Source organism: Eumetopias jubatus, unplaced genomic scaffold, assembly GCF_037043125.1.
Source record: "Eumetopias jubatus isolate StellerSeaLion01/CBP00866 unplaced genomic scaffold, mEumJub1_p1.0 scaffold_10, whole genome shotgun sequence".
In the NCBI taxonomy this organism is placed as follows: Eukaryota; Metazoa; Chordata; class Mammalia; order Carnivora; family Otariidae; genus Eumetopias; species Eumetopias jubatus.
Window position 1 is genome coordinate 108,144,973 of NW_028274816.1, and position 19,265 is coordinate 108,164,237.

General features: G+C 41.8%; 1 protein-coding gene across 1 annotated transcript in view; it reads left to right on the forward strand.

Annotated features, from left to right (window-relative positions):
* Positions 1–12,352, forward strand: part of UTP18 (UTP18 small subunit processome component) — a 41,443-nt gene extending 29,091 nt beyond the window's left edge. Inside the window, exons 11-14 of the mRNA XM_028091355.2 lie at positions 2,550–2,724; positions 9,676–9,818; positions 11,345–11,383; positions 12,170–12,352. Of these exons, the coding sequence (XP_027947156.1) occupies positions 2,550–2,724; positions 9,676–9,818; positions 11,345–11,369 (343 nt within the window). The 3' untranslated portion in view covers positions 11,370–11,383; positions 12,170–12,352. The remainder of the gene's footprint in view (positions 1–2,549; positions 2,725–9,675; positions 9,819–11,344; positions 11,384–12,169) is intronic.
* The last annotated feature ends 6,913 nt before the right edge of the window (positions 12,353–19,265 follow it).

Consider the following 19,265-nt stretch of genomic DNA (forward strand, 5'->3'; position numbering starts at 1 on the left):
ACTGCTTTTTCCTTTCTTGATGTTATAGGTCACATACAGAGCTTAGTGGGCTGTATTATATTTTCTTGTGTTTCTGGCTATTGCTTGCAGGTATATTTTTTTCTGGGATAAATTCCTTCTGATATTTTGTATTCCTGCATAATGTGCTGTTGGATATACATTTCTCATTCAATAAATACTAACTACTTTCAGTGACATATTAGAATTCGTTATGTCTGTTTTTTTAAAAAGATTTTAAAGTTTAGTTTAAAGAGAGCAAGTGAGGGTTGGGGGTGAGGGCAGAGAGAGAGAGAAAGAGAAACCCAAGCCGACTCTGCACTGAGCACTGAGCCCGATGTGGGACTTGATCTCACAATTCTGAGATCATGACCTACGCTGAAACCAAAAGTTGGACGCTCAACTGACTGCCACCCAGGTGCCCCAGAATCAATTTTATTCTTTTAGCAGAAATACCACCATTAGATTAAGTTTCCATATATCAAAGTGATCAACTTGTGCCATTTTTGTTCCACAAATTTAATCAATAGTCAAATAAGAATGAGTAGGCATTTAAGGAGCCTCTCATGTTCATGAAGGTAAGATTTGATCTGAGGGGCTCCTGGGTGGCTCAGTCGGTTAAGCATCTGCCTTCGGCTCAGGTCATGATCCCAGAGTCCCGGGAGCTGCTTCTTCCTCTGCCCCTCACCCTGCTCTCCCCTCTTTCTGTCTCTCTTTCAAATAAATAAGTAAATAAAGTCTTAAAAAAAAAAATTGATGTTTAGAAGAGAGCCATATGGATTATAACTTTTTGTCCTTAATTAAGATGGATTTAGCCATAAATCAGTGTTTAGCAAGAAAAGAGATTTGGTATAAGTACAATGAGTAGATTTTTTTATCCAAGTCAAAAATACCAATAAGGAAAAGATGAAATTTGTTAGTCCTTTTGGGTTGCTATAATAAAGACCCATAGACTAGGTAGCTTAGAAACAACAGAAATTGATTTTTCCTCCTTCTGGAGACTGAGAGTCTGAGGTCAGGGTGCTCACATGATTAGGTTCTGTGGAGACCCTCTCCCTGGTTACAGACCGTCAACTTCCTGTGTCCTCACATGGAAAGAGGGAGAGAGCCTCGGGGGTCACTTTTTTTTTTTTAAGGTTTTATTTATTTATTTGACAGAGAGACAGAGAGGGAACAGAAGCAGGGAGAGTGGCAGAGGGAGAAGCAGACTTCTCACTGAGCAGGGAGCCCAATGTGGGGCTTGATCCCAGGACCCAGGGATCATGATCATGACCCGAGCCGAAGGCAGACACTTAACGACTGAGCCACCCAGGCGCCCCTGGGGTCACTTTTATAAGGGCTCCATCGTTGTGACCTAATCCCCTCCCATAGGCCCCACCTCCTAATAAGGGGGCGTTAAGATTTCATCATAGGAATTTCAGTGGGGCACAGATATTCTGTCCGTAACAAAATTAAATAAACCAAGGATATTTGTTGTGTCTCCTGAGTGGTTATGGTTGGTTCTACTTAAAGGGTTCTGAGAGTCATATGAGAAAATGTGTATGTAAGTAGTTGGAAGACTCAAAGGCACTCACATACTGTTTGTGTGGTTGGCTGTCATTTCAGGTATAGAACCTTGTGTGTGAACTGAATTGGTCTTGTTAATGCATTATGTCTCATTCATTGTAAGCAGTAGATACTGAAACAATAAATGAGGATGTTTGAGTGGGAGGAATGAGAGCACATTTAGTGGAATGTACGTGTGTCACCCTTGTGACTTTGAGGCTTTTTCTCTTGCATCTTTCAGGTTGTGTTGCTAATGAAGTTTGAATTAATTTTCTGAGTTACAAGTACCTGGTCCCTGTTCCTTATAAATGATGCCCATAACAGGAGGTAGTCTGAACATTTACTGAAAGTTCTTGTCTGTGAATGATTCTGTTAATGGGCAGGTCATCAAGATTTACTTTTTATGAGTATTGGATGTAATTTGTTGCTGTAAACATTTCAGTAAACAGAGTGTATGATCACTTCCATAATTCTTGACTAGATATTCCCAGGAGAGCAGAACTAAGATACCTATTACAGCTGCTGTTTGACACTGTTTTGGCAGTTCTCACAAATATGATAGAATAAAAAGAGAAAAGAGGAACTCTAAATAAGGGAAGAACAGCTCTCATTCTCATTTTCGAATGTTAGGTCTGCCATAAACACCATGGGAGTGGCAGGCTTGGTCTCGATCTTGTTCACCTTTGTATCACTTAACTCTAGTGCCTGGCATAAAGTTGATGTTCAGTAAATATTTATTGAAGGAATGAATAATGGAGAGTCTATGCTTTCTTGAATTTCTAGCTCACAGTTGAAAAGCTGCCGGAGTTGAGTTTAGCAAGACTGCAGGAGAACTGGTAGAATGTGTTTAGCTTTTGCCTTGGGATGAACTCTACAGCCCTGGTCCCTTTGTAACAATACACTATGATTGCTACAGATACCAGTGTGTGGGGTTCAATCTGTGTTCATTTAGGTTGTGAAAGCCCTTTTGTTCTTTTAATTTGTTGTATCCTCTTTTCTCTTTGCAGTTCTAATTGTGGAGTGGTAAACATATACAATCAAGATTCTTGTCTCCAGGAAACAAACCCAAAGCCTATAAAAGCTATAATGAACTTGGTTACAGGTGTTACTTCTCTGACCTTCAATCCTACTACAGAAATCTTGGCAGTTGCTTCAGAAGAAATGAAAGAAGCAGTCAGATTGGTAATATATCTTTACCTTAAAAAAAAAAAAAATCATTGCTAATCCTTAGGCTCCACACTGGGCATGGAGCCTAATTAAAAAAAAAAAATCTAAAATGTGCTGAGGGATATGTGGTAGTTCTTCCCCGCCCCCAAATATCTTCGAGCTTAAGTTGAAAACATGGAAGGATAGTAGGAAAGAAGAGTGTTGGATTATTTTAAAAAGAGTAGCTTCTTTTGATGTAGAAATTACTAGTATTGTGGCTTTTGGGGGTGGTTGTAGAAGTGATGATGCACAGTAGCCCCCAAATTTGCCTTAAGGAATGTTTACAGCAAACACTCATTTTTCTACAGTTTTCTTTCCTTATCTCTGCCTTTTTTAAGCTCTGCTGTCATAACGGAGGGGGGGAGGCAATTCTTAGATTTTGAAAATAAATTGAGCTTGAAAATAAATTGTGTAAGCAGATTACACTTTAAATGGCTAGCGAGTACTTGAGAGTGTGCCTCTGTGCCAGGAGTCCCCAGGACCTCCCCCAGGTTTGGTGATTTACTAGGACTCACAGGATTTACTGTATGGTCTCATTCATGACTGAGCGTTACTACAGGGAAAGGATACACAGCAAAATCCGCCAAGGGACGGGTGCATGGGGCAAAGTCTGGAGGAGACCAGGCACCGGCTTCCAAGAGTCCTCTTCTAGTGGAGTCACTCAGGGCATGTTTAATTCCTCCAACAAGTTGTGACCACACGGGTTGAGTGTGTTCTATCTGTGCTCAGGGTTTTTATTGGTGTCTGATCATGTAGCTATCCTCTGCCTAGCGTGCACCAAAATTCTAGGCTCCCAGAAGTAAAGGCAGGTGTTCAGCAGAAACCACATTGTACATCCTTTCGGAAGTGTCGCATCAGTGTAGAGAACTGTTTCCCAGTTAAGTTCCCACACATGATCTAAGGGCTACCCTTGCAAGTAGGCCTTTCTGAGGACAGCAGCCTCGGGTCTGTGTTAACTCCTTTCTTCCCAACCGCAGAGCCCGGCTGTCACTGCATCTCTGTGAGGTTTCCTACGCTGTAGGCAGAACCGGTTTCTTCGTTATTTAACAGTTCTTTGCTTGGGGCACCAGGTACGCACATGGCCCAGAACTCTGAATGGCGGTACTGCGTGGTGGTGTTGTTCCGTGTATACTGCCAAATTGTAAGCTCTCTGCAGAGACTCTACTTGTTCACTTACCAAAGGGTCTTGCATACTTTATTATGGCTTCGTGTAATAGTGTATAGTTTACAAAGATGTATAGAGAGTTCTTCAAAAAAATTGTGAGCCAAATAACAGTCCTCAGAGGATTAACTCACCCAAGAGTAACAGCTAGTTAAGGGCAGAACTGCTTTCAGAGTCTCCATTCTTCCTAGACTTTAAGTGGTTTTCCAACTGTGAACTCCTCTGTTCCCTAGAAGGTGTACAAAACTCCAAATGGCAAGGAGGGCAAGGAGGAGGCTAAACCCTACCTGTATCACACTGAGCAGCTTCGTTCTTAGCAGGGGTCTGTATTGGTATTCTCCATAAACTTTTCTTGGAGGGAAGAAAGAAATCTGTTGGAAAAGAGTGAAAAATACAGCATTGTGTTACTGCCTTTGTGTTGTATGAATCGTTTGATGAATGAGAAGGTTCTAGTTCAAGTCAGTTTTAAAATCCCTGTTCCTCTAATGGGAGTGGCAGACTGGCACACATTAACCTTTTATCATTTTAATGGTAGTAAATTGTTTTAGAAAACCATGGGATCCATCTCCTGTTGACATAATATATTCTGGAAGACGCCTAGTAGTTCTGCCTAGTTTGCTTCAGTGATCATGGCAGCATTTATGGTTTTTTACTGTGGCAAAATCACGCAAGGAATTCATTAGTAACAGCCAAATCCCATTTTTTAAATGGTAGTCAGCAATAATATCTAATGGAAAGAAGCCAGGCATGGCGGCCTCAGAGTGCCTCAGCGAAACAGCATTCGTGTCATTAAGTGTAGTCTCTCATAATGACCAAACAGTTCTGCTACCCCAGCACAAAGCAGTGAATATAAATCTAAGACATTGCACCAGTAAGAGACACAGAAGTTAAATTGTTATTGCATCTACAATCTTTGATGTAGTAGAAAGTTGTGGAACTTCTTATCCATTAAATTAAGGATGAGTGAGCTTTTTACTTGTTGAAATTTGATACCTGGGCCCTTAAATGTAATGACAGATACAGTGTTGGAGGTAAAGAAGTTGGGTTTTACTTTCAAGATTTATTTATGTTAGAGTGGGCATGAGTGCAGGGGGTGGGTGGAGGGGCAGAGGGAGAGGGAAAGAGAGAATCTCAAGCAGACTCCCTGCTGAGCATGGAGCTTGCTGCGGGACTAGATCCCATGACACCGAGATCATAACCTGAGCCAAAATCAGTCAAGAGTCGAGGTTTAACGGACTGAGCCACTCAGGTGCCCATGGGCTTTTTCTTAATTAACAGTTCAATTGTAGCTTCTAATACAAGGGCCATAAAGAGAGGTGAAGCACAACTGACTTCTCAGCAGGTGGGTGGGAGTTGGTCTGAGGGAAGAAGTGCTGATTCAGGGGGAGTCCACTGGGCGACTTCACAAATAGATACAGCAGGGTTTCTTAGGAGACCATTGCAAACACGTTTGTGCTCTTGATAGTCAAGTCTAGAGGAGAAAAAATATAAAATAAGTTGTTGATGTGTTGGTGTTCTCCTCCATCAGAAGGAGCACACTGGCCTGTTTTGTGAAGCCATGGCCACTGTGTACAGTTGTGTAGGTTGTTACCTGAGGAGACACCACTTTTATCATACCCTTTATTAAGTGTGTGTATTTACCTGCATTTACCACAGTATTTCTGATACTCTCTTCTGTTTATTTAGCTACAAAAATAACACAGCGACTTACTGGGAAAAATGGGCTTTAAAAAATTGATATGCGTCTTGTGCCCCAATTTTTGCCCCATTGTGAGCTCCCTAGTTGTAATAAGTAATTGACCTAAGTATGAAGTTACATGGATCCAAATTAGGAGACTTTAAAAAAATTTTTAATTTATTTTTTTTAATGACATAATGTGTTATTTGTTTCAGGGGTATAGGTCTGTGATTCATCAGTCTTACACAAGTCACAGCGCTCACCATAGCACATACCCTCTCCAGTGTCTATCACCCAGTTACCCCATCCCTTCACCCCCTCCCCTCCAGCAACCCTCAGTTTGTTTCCTAAGATTAAGAGTCTCTTATGGTTTATCTCCCTCTGTGGTTTCCTCTTGTTTCATTTTTTCCTCTCTTCCCCTATGATCCTCTGCCTTATTTCTTAAATTCCATATATCAATTATCATATGATAATTGTCTTTCTCTGATTGACTTCTCTTGCTTTGCATAATACCCTCTAATTCCATCCACATCATTGCAATTGGCAAGATTTCCTTTTTTGATGGCTGCGTAATATTCCACTATGTTGTGTGTTTTGTGTGTGTGTGTATGTATGTATACCTACCACGTCTTCTTTATCCATTCATCTGTCGATGGACATCTTGGCTCTTTCCTAGTTTGGCTATCGTGGACATTGCTGCTATAAATATTGGGGTGCAGGTGCCCCTTTGGATCACTATATTTGCATCTTTGGGGTAAATACCCAGTAGTGCAATTGCTGGGTTGTAGGGTAGCTCTATTTTCAACTTTTTGAGGAACCTCCATACTGTTTTCCAGAGTGGCTGCACCAGCTTGCATTCCCACCAACAGTGTAGGAGGGTTCCCCTTTCTCCACATCCCCGCCAACATCTGTCGTTTCCTGACTTGTTAATTTTAGCCATTCTGACTGGTGTGAGGTGGTATCTTGTGGTTTTGATTTGGATTTCCCTGATGCCGAGCGATGTTGAGCACTTTTTCATGTGTCTGTTGCCCATTTGGATGTCTTCTTTGGAAAAATGTCTGTTCCTGTCTTCTGCCCATTTCTTGATTGGATTATTTGTTCTTTGGGTGTTGAGTTTGATAAGTTCTTTATAGATTTTGGATACTAGCCCTTTATCTGATATGTCATTTGCAAATATCTTCTCCCATTCTGTCGGTTGTCTTTTGTTCCTTTGCTGTGCAAAAGCTTTTTATCTTGATGAAGTCCCAATAGTTCATTTTTGCCCTTGCTTCCCTTGCCTTTGGTGATGTTTCTAGGAAGAAGTTGCTGCGGCTGAGGTCAAAGAGGTTGCTGCCTGTGTTCTCCTCAAGGATTTTGATAGATTCCTGTCTCACATTTAGGTTCTTCATCCAGTTTGAGTTTATTTTTGTGTGTGGTATAAGGAAGTGGTCCAGTTTCATTCTTCTGCATGTGGCTGTCCAATTTTCCCAACACCATTTGTTGAAGAGACTGTCTTTTTTCCATTGGACATTCTTTCCTGCTTTGTTGAAGATTAGTTGACCATAGAGTTGAGGGTCCATTTCTGGGCTCTCTATTCTGTTCCATTGATCTGTGTGTCTGTTTTTGTGCCAGTACCATACTGTCTTGATGATGACAGCTTTGTAACAGAGCTGGAAGTCCGGAATTGTGATGCCGCCAGCTTTGTTTTTCTTTTTCAACATTCCTCTGGCTATTCGGGTTCTTTTCTGGTTCCATACAAATTTTAGGATTATTTGCCCCATTTCTTTGAAAAAAGTGGATGATATTTTGAAAGGGATTGCATTAAATGTGTAGATTGCTCTAGGTAGCATTGACATCTTCACAATATTTGTTCTTCCAATCCATGAGCATGGAACATTTTTCCATTTCTTTGTGTCTTCCTCAATTTCTTTCATGAGTATTTTATAGTTTTCTGAGTACAGATCCTTTGCTTCTTTGGTTAGATTTATTCCTAGGTATCTTATGGTTTTGGGTGCAATTGTCAATAGGATCAACTCCTTAATTTCTGTTTCTTCTGTTTTGTTGTTGGTCTATAGGAATGCCACTGATTTTCTGTGTACTCATTTTATATCCTGCCACTTTCCTGAATTCCTGTATGAGTTCTAGCAGTTTTGGGGTGGAGTCTTCTGGGTTTTCCACATAAAGTATCATATCATCGGCAAACAGTGAGAGTTTGACTTCTTTGCCGATTTGGATGCCTTTGATTTCTTTTTGTTGTCTGATTCCTGAGGCTAGGATTTCTAGTACTATGTTGAACAGCAGGGGTGATAGTGGACATCCCTGCCGTGTTAGGAGACTGTTTTGTCCAGTTTAGGTTAGAAAATAAAGAGAGTAGTTTAATGTAATTATCTTTTAAGAAGTCATTCAAGTGAAAAGGTCGGTTCTGGTATGTTTTATTTTGGAAGAGTCAGAAAAGAAGCTTCCCAGACTTCAAAGTCATGCCAGCAAAGTTAATGAGCAAACATCGGGGGCATAGTTTAAAAGTACCAGGTGACATATAGGGTGGAAACAAAGGTTAAGCATAAGACAGTTCTCTTGTTGGCACTTGTAGGAAATGGTTGTTTCCTGATAGTCTGCTCCCATGATGCCTTGGATCACCTGTTCAAAGTTGGCGCATGCTTGGAGGATGCAAACTTAGGATAGCCTAAGCAAAACACAGTTAAGAAGCCAACCACTTATCAAAAGTTCATAAAAAAAAAGTTCATATAATTTCCACATTCCCAAACTAAGTGTAAATAAATTTGGCATATTCATATTGTGGCTTCTCTCCTAAAATAACTAGTCTGCTTTATTAAGTATTTCTTCTTCTTTTTTTAAAATATATTTTTCAAGGAACCTATATAGAGAGTTTAAAAGTTAAGATCACGTCCGGGTACTGCCAACTTCTTGGCGTTAATGGGTCTAGACCAGTTCTCATTAGTACTAATGGCTCTGTGTTGATACCATGCTGTGCAGCAAGAACCTGCTTTCTGGGAAAGTTGAGAATACTTGAGATGGCTTGGAAATTCACTGTAAACTTCACTTTCTTGACAAAATGGTCAGTAGGTATATAGCAGAAGGAATAGGGCCTAGTAAGTGACTAATCGAAACCTGTTTAATAGACAGATGTGTATATCACTGGGTTTTGCCCAGGGCTTGTCTATGAAAATCACCTTGATTGGGTGGTTTGAAGCCTCATCTAAAAGTGTGGAGGGTGACAGACCACCAAGCTTAGTGATAGCTTTCTTCACGTATTGGAACATGAAGGTGCTGTATTTTTTAGAAGAGGTAGAGAATATTTGAAAGTGAGAGATGTTAAAATTCTGGTCTACTTCAGGTCACTGCTTTCGTGCTGGGGTTTTATTTATCCACAAATGGGATGAGGGCTTGTGTCAGTCTTGGGCTTGGGCTCGGGCTCATTTTCCCCAGAAGTAGACTCTCTTGGGGAAAGAGACTGCGTCGCCTCATGTTTGGGCCTGGCCTGGGAGTCAGCTTTTTGGCTCTGTTTAAATCAGAACACAGTCTCACTCGATGAACCAGGTTTTCATGAGTTTGTCCTCGTTCAGAGGAGATTGGAAAAGGCAAAGAATACGTTATTACATACGTTGAAAAGTAAAAGTGTAGAAAGGAAATCATATGCTATTGGAATAGTTGGTAGGCCTTAGCTGGGCTTCAGTTATGTAAAATCAGACTCTTCATAATTAAAGTATCTGTGCCCTGTGACCACAGTATTGTTTACTGTGGTCATTAAGTTAGAGCATTGCTGGGTACTGCTGTTGACTTTTTACTTCAATGTGTTCGTTTATTTATCTGCTCAGCAACACCGGAATCTCCCAGAGCACCATGGTGGATGCTGCATTAGAAGCATCAAGGAGATGCTTTCTTCTCCTCCCTCCTTTCCCTCTCAGTTAATAGCACATTGAAAAGCAAATTTTAATTTCAGAACACTTTGCTCCAGTGAGAGAATTGTACATCATATGTACTACCATCAAAATGAACTTTTTGTTCCAGCAGAAAGGTAGAACGAAGCCTAAAATTAAAGATGAGTTTGCAGTTGTTGTGATTTAAAGCTTTGTATTATTTACTACAGGTTCACCTTCCGTCCTGTACAGTATTTTCGAACTTCCCAGTCATTAAAAAGAAGACTATTTCTCTTGTTCATACCATGGATTTTTCTCCCAGAAGTGGATATTTTGCCTTGGGGAACGAAAAGGGCAAGGCTCTGCTATATAGGTGGGTATTATTTATGTTTAAACATCAGAAATACCTGTAACCTTCTCTTGAAAATATGAAGAGATACTGTTGTTAGATTCCCCATTCTGCACTTACATGTAGTTTATTAATTCTATAGCTTATTGATCAGTATAGTGATAAATTATTAATTGTAGAGTGTTTAGCTTGACTGTCATCTTCATTAACAAAATGCATTTTTTTTTTAAGATTTTATTTATTTGTTTGACAGCACAAGCAGGGGGAGTTGGGGAGGGAGAAGCAGGCTTCCTGCTGAGCAGGGAGCCCGACGTGGGGCTCAATCCCAGGACCCTGAGATCATGACCTGAGCCAAAGGCAGACGCTTAACCGACTGAGCCACCCAGACGCCCCCAAAATGCATTTTTCTACCATAAAATGTGACTAGCAGAAAAGTTCACCTGGAGATTTATTAATTTTTAAAAAAAAAATTATTTGGGGTCGGTAAGCTGTATTTTGAGAATGTCAGTTTGAGGAAGAGTAGCCACTTTAATAATATTGCCACTTTCTTGGTGCCTTATGTTTAGATTAACCTTTGTTGATTTGAAAATTCAGTGTTTACTCCACTAGATTTAAGTGGTTTTTTTTGAAAGAGGTGCTGCTCTCCCTGCAACTGTAGGGATGTCAGCCACGGGGATGTCTAAAAGTTACGCTCTGTCCAGGTTCTTTTCTGTACTCAACATACTTGGCTATAGAGTGGGAATAAACCAAGCCTAGTTGCACGGTTGCTAGAAGATACAGGTGACGAGGTGGCTCTTCTGGGGGAACTGACGAGCTGGGAGCCTGTGACTTCAGTCACAGTCCCCGTCCTTGCTCCCCTGTGTTGGTGGTGAATGCTGCGTGGGACCCCGTATTTATGGTTTGTATGCTTCAGGGAAAGCCTGCTTTCAAAATACTGAAATCTGGTGTGAGGAGAAGGAGGATTGTAAACTGGTTTTGAGGAGATAATTGTGAAAAGAGGGTAAAGCAAACAGTAATATGGTCCCAATTTCTACTTTGAAAGGAAAGTGGGATACCCCTGGAAAATCGATATATTCCATCATTCTCGTTCCCAGTCACTTTTGGAGTGATTCAGGTCGGGTTTTACAAAAGAATGCAGATTCCTACTGCACTTAGAAATTCTCTCCCAAAGCTTTGGTTTTATTATAATTGAATCTTATTTTCTCTAAGTTTAAGCACGAGAGGCCATTAGAGTTTCCTCCAGAGCATTGCTGTCTAGGGAGACTATTTCTAGCAAGTGGGTTGGACTGACATGTCCGCTGGATAGGGCTGATGAGGTGTTTCATAGACCCCCATTTAATGCTTTGGAGCAAGCTTAATGCTTTTACTAAAATCTGGGGAATTAGCTTTAGGATCCTTCAGAATGTCAGATTGAGGTGTCTTAACCTAGCTGCCTGGTGAGAATGATTATGATTACATTCCCGCCCCGGAAAATCTTCCTGAGTGCCATTCTCATTGACAGTACTGTGGGTAATCACGAAGTTGAGATGATTTGTCTTTCACTTTTTCAGGTTGCATCATTACTCAGACTTCTAAAGAGAATATTTGAAGTAAGAAAATCCTTTTTTATTGATTCTTCAGGTTTTAAGGTTAAACCCATTGCTGTCACTTGGCAGAGGGACCACATTAGCTGAGATCTTTGTTTCTTTGCCACGGGGTTGCTGTATCTTCAGGTAGGGGAGTGGGATGGAAGTAGATCAGGAAGAGCCGGGTGGACTTGAACCTTCCCTGGGAATTTTTATTCCAAATCACAACAATCTGGCTCTGTTTTTCTGAGGTCAGATCTCTAATATGGTATTCACTAATGGTCATCAGAATTGTTATTCCTGAACATTTAATCCACAAAGGATAAACATAATAGCGAGAGATGAGTATCTTCAGATATAGTTTCCATGCCCCTTATTTTGTATATGTTTCTTGAGAGATTAAAAGTAGCTTGCCCCGTGGCTAGTTAATGGTAGCTTGTCACAAAACTAGTTAATGGCTGGTCATTAGTTTTGCTGCCCAGTATTTAAAACAGTAGAACATGCTTCCCTTCCCATGGCTTGATCTTTGACTTGGGAATATGGTAGTTCTGAGGTTGAGCTTTGCAGTTGGCAACCTGAGAACTCTGTTCATCTCTCCTCTGAGATTCATACGTATGTATGAGATTCAAAAATTTTCATATTGAGGAGACTCTGGGAGTGCATATAGGTTTAATTGTTGAGCAGAACATTAGCAAGAGGGGAAAGCAGTCTAGCTATCCTGCCTCCCCAAGTTATATAGCCGGCACGTACGTTTGTTGATGACCAGCAGCTGTAAATCAAAGTGTATAATTTCTTCTGTTCTTTTCTCAGATCCACTTGAGCCGCAAGAGAAGCTCATCTTGATATATCTTCTCAGAAACTTTCTGAATGTGTGATAATATATGTATAATGATTTATTGAGCCAGCTGTGCTTATTTAACAGAAATGTCTTAATAAATAGCAACTTTTGTTTGAAAATAAATGTATGTTCTTTCCTTCCCACCTGCACACAAACACACTGTCTTGGATGCGTTTATTCTCAGACTAAACATGAGAGACTGGAAACACCTGTCTGTAGCCAGAAATAATAGATATTCTCCTATTTCACAGTTTACCTTAATTACTCTTTCCCCCTTTCCCAGCATAGAGCTCTCCATGTTTCAGGGTATCAGTTAACAGAGCCTCTCTCGAGCTATTACAAGGTCAGTTGGCTTGATATGAGAGCAGTGAGATTTCATGGAATTAATTTTGAACTTCCAAGTTTTCTTGGAATGGTGATAATGGAAATGAGAAGACTTTTCTGGGCGTATTACTTCAAATGGTTGTCATTGGTGTTTGTTGGGGAGGGGTCCCATGAACTCCTGGTACCTCTGTCCTAATGAGCCACTCTATTTCCTGGAAATATTTATTATATCAATTTAAATGTTCCATTTAATTTAGGTTCCAGGGGTGACAGTTGGTTGCATAATTCGGTTTTAGTGTAACCTTGCTTTAAACTGACATTAGACCATGTATTTAAGGAGCATTAGTTATGAGAAGTATCAAGTAGGTCTATGAACTTCCACCCCACCTCCTTGTGAACACCTGGGAAAATCAGGTTAGAGGAGGGAGTTTTTCCAGTGACGAAGAATGGCTCTGACTCTGCCCAAAGAAGTAATGGATCTCACTTAACTATATTCGAACAGCTCAGTGAAGGGCATCGTCTGCACCTTCAAGGCCCTTCCAGGTCTGCTGGCGATGACCTAGAGCAGCCCACTAGATGGTGTGTTACCGAATGCCGGGATCTTTCTGAAAGGACACTTTCTTTTAAGGTGGGCTGTCGTTGCGTAATTGTAGAGGCCCTCCCCTGTCCCCTCTTTTCTCGGCAACAACTTCCATAGTAAATACCAATGCTGAAAATTTCAGTCCTGAAACCAGTTGACTTGTTAGTGTTATTCCTCTCGCAAAGTGCTAGGGGGCAGCATTGGACCGGGAGTCCTCAAAGGCGAGGCTCTGTTATTGCTGTTTACCATCACCTTGTCTTTAACTTCAGCTACATCATTGTTTATTTCAGATGTGGATACCAAGCCTTATATGTGCTTATTTTGCATATGATTTTCAGTTCCTCAGAGTGTAAAGATTTACAGGAATTTATCATTCTAGAGAAAATGATGGAAGGAGGAGTTGAAATCTTAACTACTTTTTAACACCTCTAGATCATTTTTACACTCTACCAGGGGCAGAGCAAAGAATCCCCAGTTCTAATCTCTAAGATAGATAAATGTGCTCTTTGTGCTACAGACAGGTGTGTTACCAAACCTGTGTCTTGTCTTTTTAATGTTTATTTACCCTCGATGGGCGTTGGGAATTTGAGTCAGACTCTCATTGCTGCTTGTAGCTAGTGCCAAGCTAAGTCCTCAAGGAGATGAGATCCACCATCATGATCTCATTTACACAGTTCTCTGTTGGCACTTGCTACAGTAGTGTGAGTGTAGCTTCTATCTGTTTGGGGGTGGGCGGGGGAGTGGGGGGAGGCATTCTGAGCTGCAAGGTGATAGGTTGCCTTCCAGAGCCTCACAGGATATACTCAGGTGTATCTCGAGTGATGCTAAGTTGAAATCTTTGGTGTATCCTACTCATCTCGCCCCTAGCCCCACTAATAGTCAATGAACTAAAGAATTATTAGTCTACTGAAATTCTTGCTGCTGTTTGAAAGAATCCCAGGTGAGGAGACTTACTAGATGTTAAGTGTGCACATGTGTGTCTCCGGTTAGGCTATGGAGCCCTTTTCAAGTCTGCACAGAGTGTGTGACCTGCTGTAGGGCTTGTGGCCAGCATTTCTGCACTTCAGCTCGGGGGTGGGATGGAAGCAAGCAAATGCTCATGAAGGGAAGTGCTTGCCACACTTGCAGTCACCTAGCTCAGGCTGCTTGGCATCCCACTTACATGCATCTCCAAATTCATCACAAAGACAAATCACGTGAGACACAAGCATTGTCTGTTCTGTTATTCTCATGAGGAAATGGGGGCTGGGGCAAGAGGTGTGGGGAGAAGGTAGAATGTGGGGTGGGAACAGCCTTTCTGAACCTCTGGCGCTGTACTTTTGCTGACGTCAGTATATACCTGTAATCTCATGAGGCTGTCATTGTTCCCATATAAGGAAAGTGATACTTTTAAAAAAAATTTTATTTATTTGACAGAGAGAGCACAAATAGGCAGAGTGGCAGGCAGAGGGAGAGGGAGAAGCAGGCTCTCTGCTGAGCAGGGAGCCCGATGCGGGACTCGATCCCAGGACCCTGGGATCATGACCTGAGCCGAAGGCAGACGCTTAACCGACTGAGCCACCCAGGCGCCCTGATACTTTTTTTTTTTTAAAGATTTTATTTATTTATTTTAGAGAGAGCTTGAGCAGGGGGCGGGACAGAAGGAGAGAGAGAGAGAGAATCTCAAGCACACTCCCCGCTGAGCACGGAGCCCGACACGGGGCTTGATCTCACGACCCTGAGAGCATGACCTGAGACCCTGAGATCATGCATGACCTGAGCTGAAACCAAGAGTCCAACGCTTAACGTACTGAGCCACCCAGGCGCCCTAATACTTCCTTTTTACAGGGAAATAAGCTGAGGTTCAGAGAAGTTGAGCACCTCAGTTCCTAAAGCCGTCATCCTTACATTGATCACTGACCCTTATAGGGTGTGCATACTCTAACAGTATACAGTGCATTAGATTGTGGGAAGGAAATAGAACTCCCATGCTGTGCAAAATGTATTTATACTGCAGATTATGGGGATAATCTACAAACAAATATGTTGATTTGGGAGGTATATACTCGAGGGTCTTCTACGAAAGGGCCATGAGTTTGGAGGTCCAACCTATTACCGCAGCAGACTTGACACATCCCAAATTGAGCACATTTCCACACACTTCCTTTCACTTTGCCAAACCTGTCTTTGTAATCCTTGTTACATGAACAGCGCCTCCATTAATCCAGTCACTTAAGCTAGGTACCTGAGGCTGACTTTAAACCTGAGGTTTTTCCCTACCTCTATTTCCCACCACAAACACTGGTTACCAAGCAATTTTATTTTTCTCAGAAAGCCCTCTTTCTTTCCTATCCTGCTGCTTCCCCAGCTCTGATCAGCTCCTGTCTGTTAATCCCCTAGCTGGGTGTCATTAGTTCCTGCTTCACGCTTTTCAGTTGGATGTCCACATGGCAGCCAGTGATTTTTTTTTTTAAGATTTTATTTATTTGTCAGAGAAAGAGAGTGAGAGCGAGAGAGCGCACAAGCAGGGGGAGCTGCCGGCAGAGGGAGAAGCAGGCTCTGCTGAGCAAGGAACCCAATGTGGGACTCGATCCCAGGACCCCCGGATCATGACGTGAGCCAAAGGCAACTACTCAACCGACTGAGCCACCCAGCAGCCATCCCACCAGTGATTTTTTTTTTTTAAACATTTATTATGGAAAACTTCAAACATATACAAAGGGAGAGACACTAATAAAATAAACCTCTTGGGAGGGATCACCCAGCCTCGGCAATAATCAGCTCCTAGAAATCTTTATGTCCCCACCCACACACTCTCTGGTTCTTTTGAAGCCAAGCCAAGATGTATCACTTCATCTGTAAATATTTGAGTATGTATAGAGATGTGTTTTAAAAATACAAATCTCAACATGCTACTCTTGCTTAAAATCCTTCAACAGCTCATTTCTCCCAAACCCTTTCGTTTCCCCATCTATGGAAAAGGCATAGTCATAGACCTGCCTTCTAGGCCTAGTTATCAGGCTCAGAACAGCACCTGGTGAACATTAGGCGCCGCCCATATCATGACCAAAGTCACGCACAGACGATACTCAACTCCTTCGCTCGCTAGAGAGGCCCATTATCTTGGCCTGTTCCCATATCTCCAGCTTTCTCACTTACCTTGGGCTCAGAAATCTTGAGCTACTTGAAATTTCCCTGAATAAGCCCAGCGATTTTTCTCCCCCATACCTTTGTTCTTGCTGACGGCTTCCTCCTTGCCTTTTCTTTTTCTGCCTTTCAAACACTCTGCATCTGGCAAGTTGGAGATGGACTTCTATTATAGTACCTACACCCTTTATTTATTGCATTTGTTTCTTTGTTTATAAGGTCTTTTATTTTGTAAGTATCAGCAGATCTTTTTAAAAATTTTTAAAAATTTTTTATTGTTATGTTAATCCCCATACATTACATCATTAGTTTTTGATGTAGTGTTCCATGATTCTTTGTTTGCGTATAACACCCAGTGCTCCACGCAGAACGTGCCCTCTTTAATACCCATCGCCAGGCTAACCCATCCCCCCACCCCCCTCCCCTCTAGAACCCTCAGTTTGTTTCTCAGAGTCCATCGTCTCTCATGGTTCGTCTCCCCCTCCAATTTCCCCCCTTCATTCTTCCCCTTCTGCTATCTTCTTCTTCTTCTTCTTTTTTTTTTTTAACATATATTGCATTATTTGCTTCAGAAGTGCAGATCTGTGATTCAGCAGTCTTATGCAATTCACAGCGCTCACCATAGCACATACCCTCCCCAATATCTATCACCCAGCCACCCCATCCCTCCCGCCTCTCACCACTCCAGCAACCCTCAGTTTGTTTCCTGAGATTAAGAATTCCTCGTATCAGTGAGGTCATAAGATACATGTCTTTCTCTGATTGACTTATTTCGCTCAGCATAACATGCTCCAGTTCCATCCACGTCGTTGCAAATGGCAAGATCTCATTATAAGGTCTTTTTTTTTTTTAAGGATTTTATTTATTTATTTGACAGAGAGGGCACAGGCAGGGGGAGCAGTAGAGAGAGAGAGAGGGAGAAGCACGCTCCCCACTGAGCAGGGAGCCCGACACGGGTCTTGATCCCAGGACCCCGGGATCATGACCCGAGCAAAAGGTAGACATTTAACCACTGAGCCACCCAGGTGCCCCTATGTGGTCTTTTCATGGAAGATTTGAAGTGGCTTTCCAAAACACACAGTAAAGAGAAACAAGATAAATCAGTCAGGGTCTGGAACCATGAAGGTAAGACAAGAGAAATTAGAACCCAAATGTGTAGGCCATATGTGGTTACTAAAGTTGAACCGTAATTGTTTTTTCAATTTTTAGCCTAAACAATATGCAAATATATTTTTTGGAAAAAAACATATTTCAAGAAAAAGTGAAAGTCTTCTTTTTCCTCCCTATCCAAGGGGAACTCTATTAATAAATAGTCTGATATGTATCTTCCTAGTAGGTTTTTTGCTTTTGTCATCAAATCAATTATGTGTTCAGATGCAAGAAACAAAACCTGGCTAATAGTGGCTTGAATCATAAGGACATTTATTGTTTAAGAAGTCTAGAGGTGGCTAACTGGCTCCGGGATCCATTCGGTGGCTCACCGATGCCCCATCTCTGCTCAATGTGTTTTAGGTTCTCTTTGCTGGTTTTTCATGGCTGCAAAATGGCTGCTGTACCTCAAGTCCCACATCCTCACACAACATGAGAGCATCCCAAGCTGGAATGAAGGGCATGGGGAGAAAACAGCCTCTTCTTTTATTTATTTATTTGAGAGAGAGAGCGCGAGAGAGTGAGCATGAGCAGGGGGAGGGGCAGAGGGACAAGCAGACTCCCCGCTGAGTGCAGTGCCGGACACAAGGCTCCATCCCGGGACCCCGAGGCCATGACCTGAGCCGAAGTCAGATGCTTAACTGACTGAGCCACTCAGGCGCCCCTCTTCCTTTTGATCAAAGGAGAAAATCTCTCCTAGAAGTCTCCCTGCAGACTTTCCTTCACGTTTCCTTGGCAGAATAGGGTCACAGGCTCTAGACCAATTACCATCAAAAAGGATGAATTTTCCATAAAACTGATCATGCTTCATCCCAGGGGCTGGCAGTGGGGCCTGCTGTCCCTGAGCACATAGCTATCTGCCTGTTGCTTGGAAAACAAAAACAAAAACAAAAAAATGCTAGGTATCTGTTTGCAGGAGCAAGGGGGCGGGGAGTAGGGAATGACTTTTGGGAGACAACCAACAGGTACATGCATGCCTGCTTTTTATTTTTTGTTTTATTTTTCAACATTAATGGTCCCAGATTTTAATACTCTCCAACAGCTATTTTCATTTAATTTCACTTATCTGGCAGGCAGATGTGGTAGATAATGGATTCAGCTCATTCCTTGTAACTTTTGCGGATTATCTCTGACCGAGAGGCAGTTGGGTAGTGTCCTATCTTTTAGTATTGCAAGTAGTTGTCTTATACTGGTCTCTTTGTACACATGTGTCTTTCTCCACAAGAGATACCTGAAGTAGACCTGCCGCATAAACACACTGAAAAATTTTGATTAAATATTTTGATAGAGGGTGCCTGGGTGGCTCAGATGGTTAAGCGTCTGCCTTCGGCTCAGGTCATGATCCCAGGGTCCTGGGATCGAGTCCCGCATCGGGCTCCTTGTTAAGCGGGGAGTCTGCTTCTCCCTCTCCCTCTGCCTTTCCCCCTGCTTCTTCTCTCTCTGTCTCTCCCGCAAATGAATAAATAAAAATCTTTAAATATTTTGATAGAAATTCTTCTCCCAAGTGTCTCTGACAATGACATTCCCACCGACAGTAAATGAGAGAGTTCCCTCCCCTCTGTCTCTCTGATAGTGAAGCAGTGATAAAAATGTTACCACTAGATATTATTGTAACCTAATGAGTGAAAAACGATAGCTATCATTTTAGTTTGCTTGTGCTGTAATTTTGATTTCGCCCATTGAAATAAAGGGACGACAAGAGCTTTATCATTCACACTGTCTCTAAGTTAATACTACTTCCTCAGAGAAGGCAGTCTCCACTCCCTCCTTCCTAAGTATTTGTGAACACATTTCTCTCCTGTTATTACTTTATTCATCTTTGTCCCTCCAACATTTGGTTCAATGCTTGCTCCATATATTAGATACATAATTGTATGAGCTTAAAAATA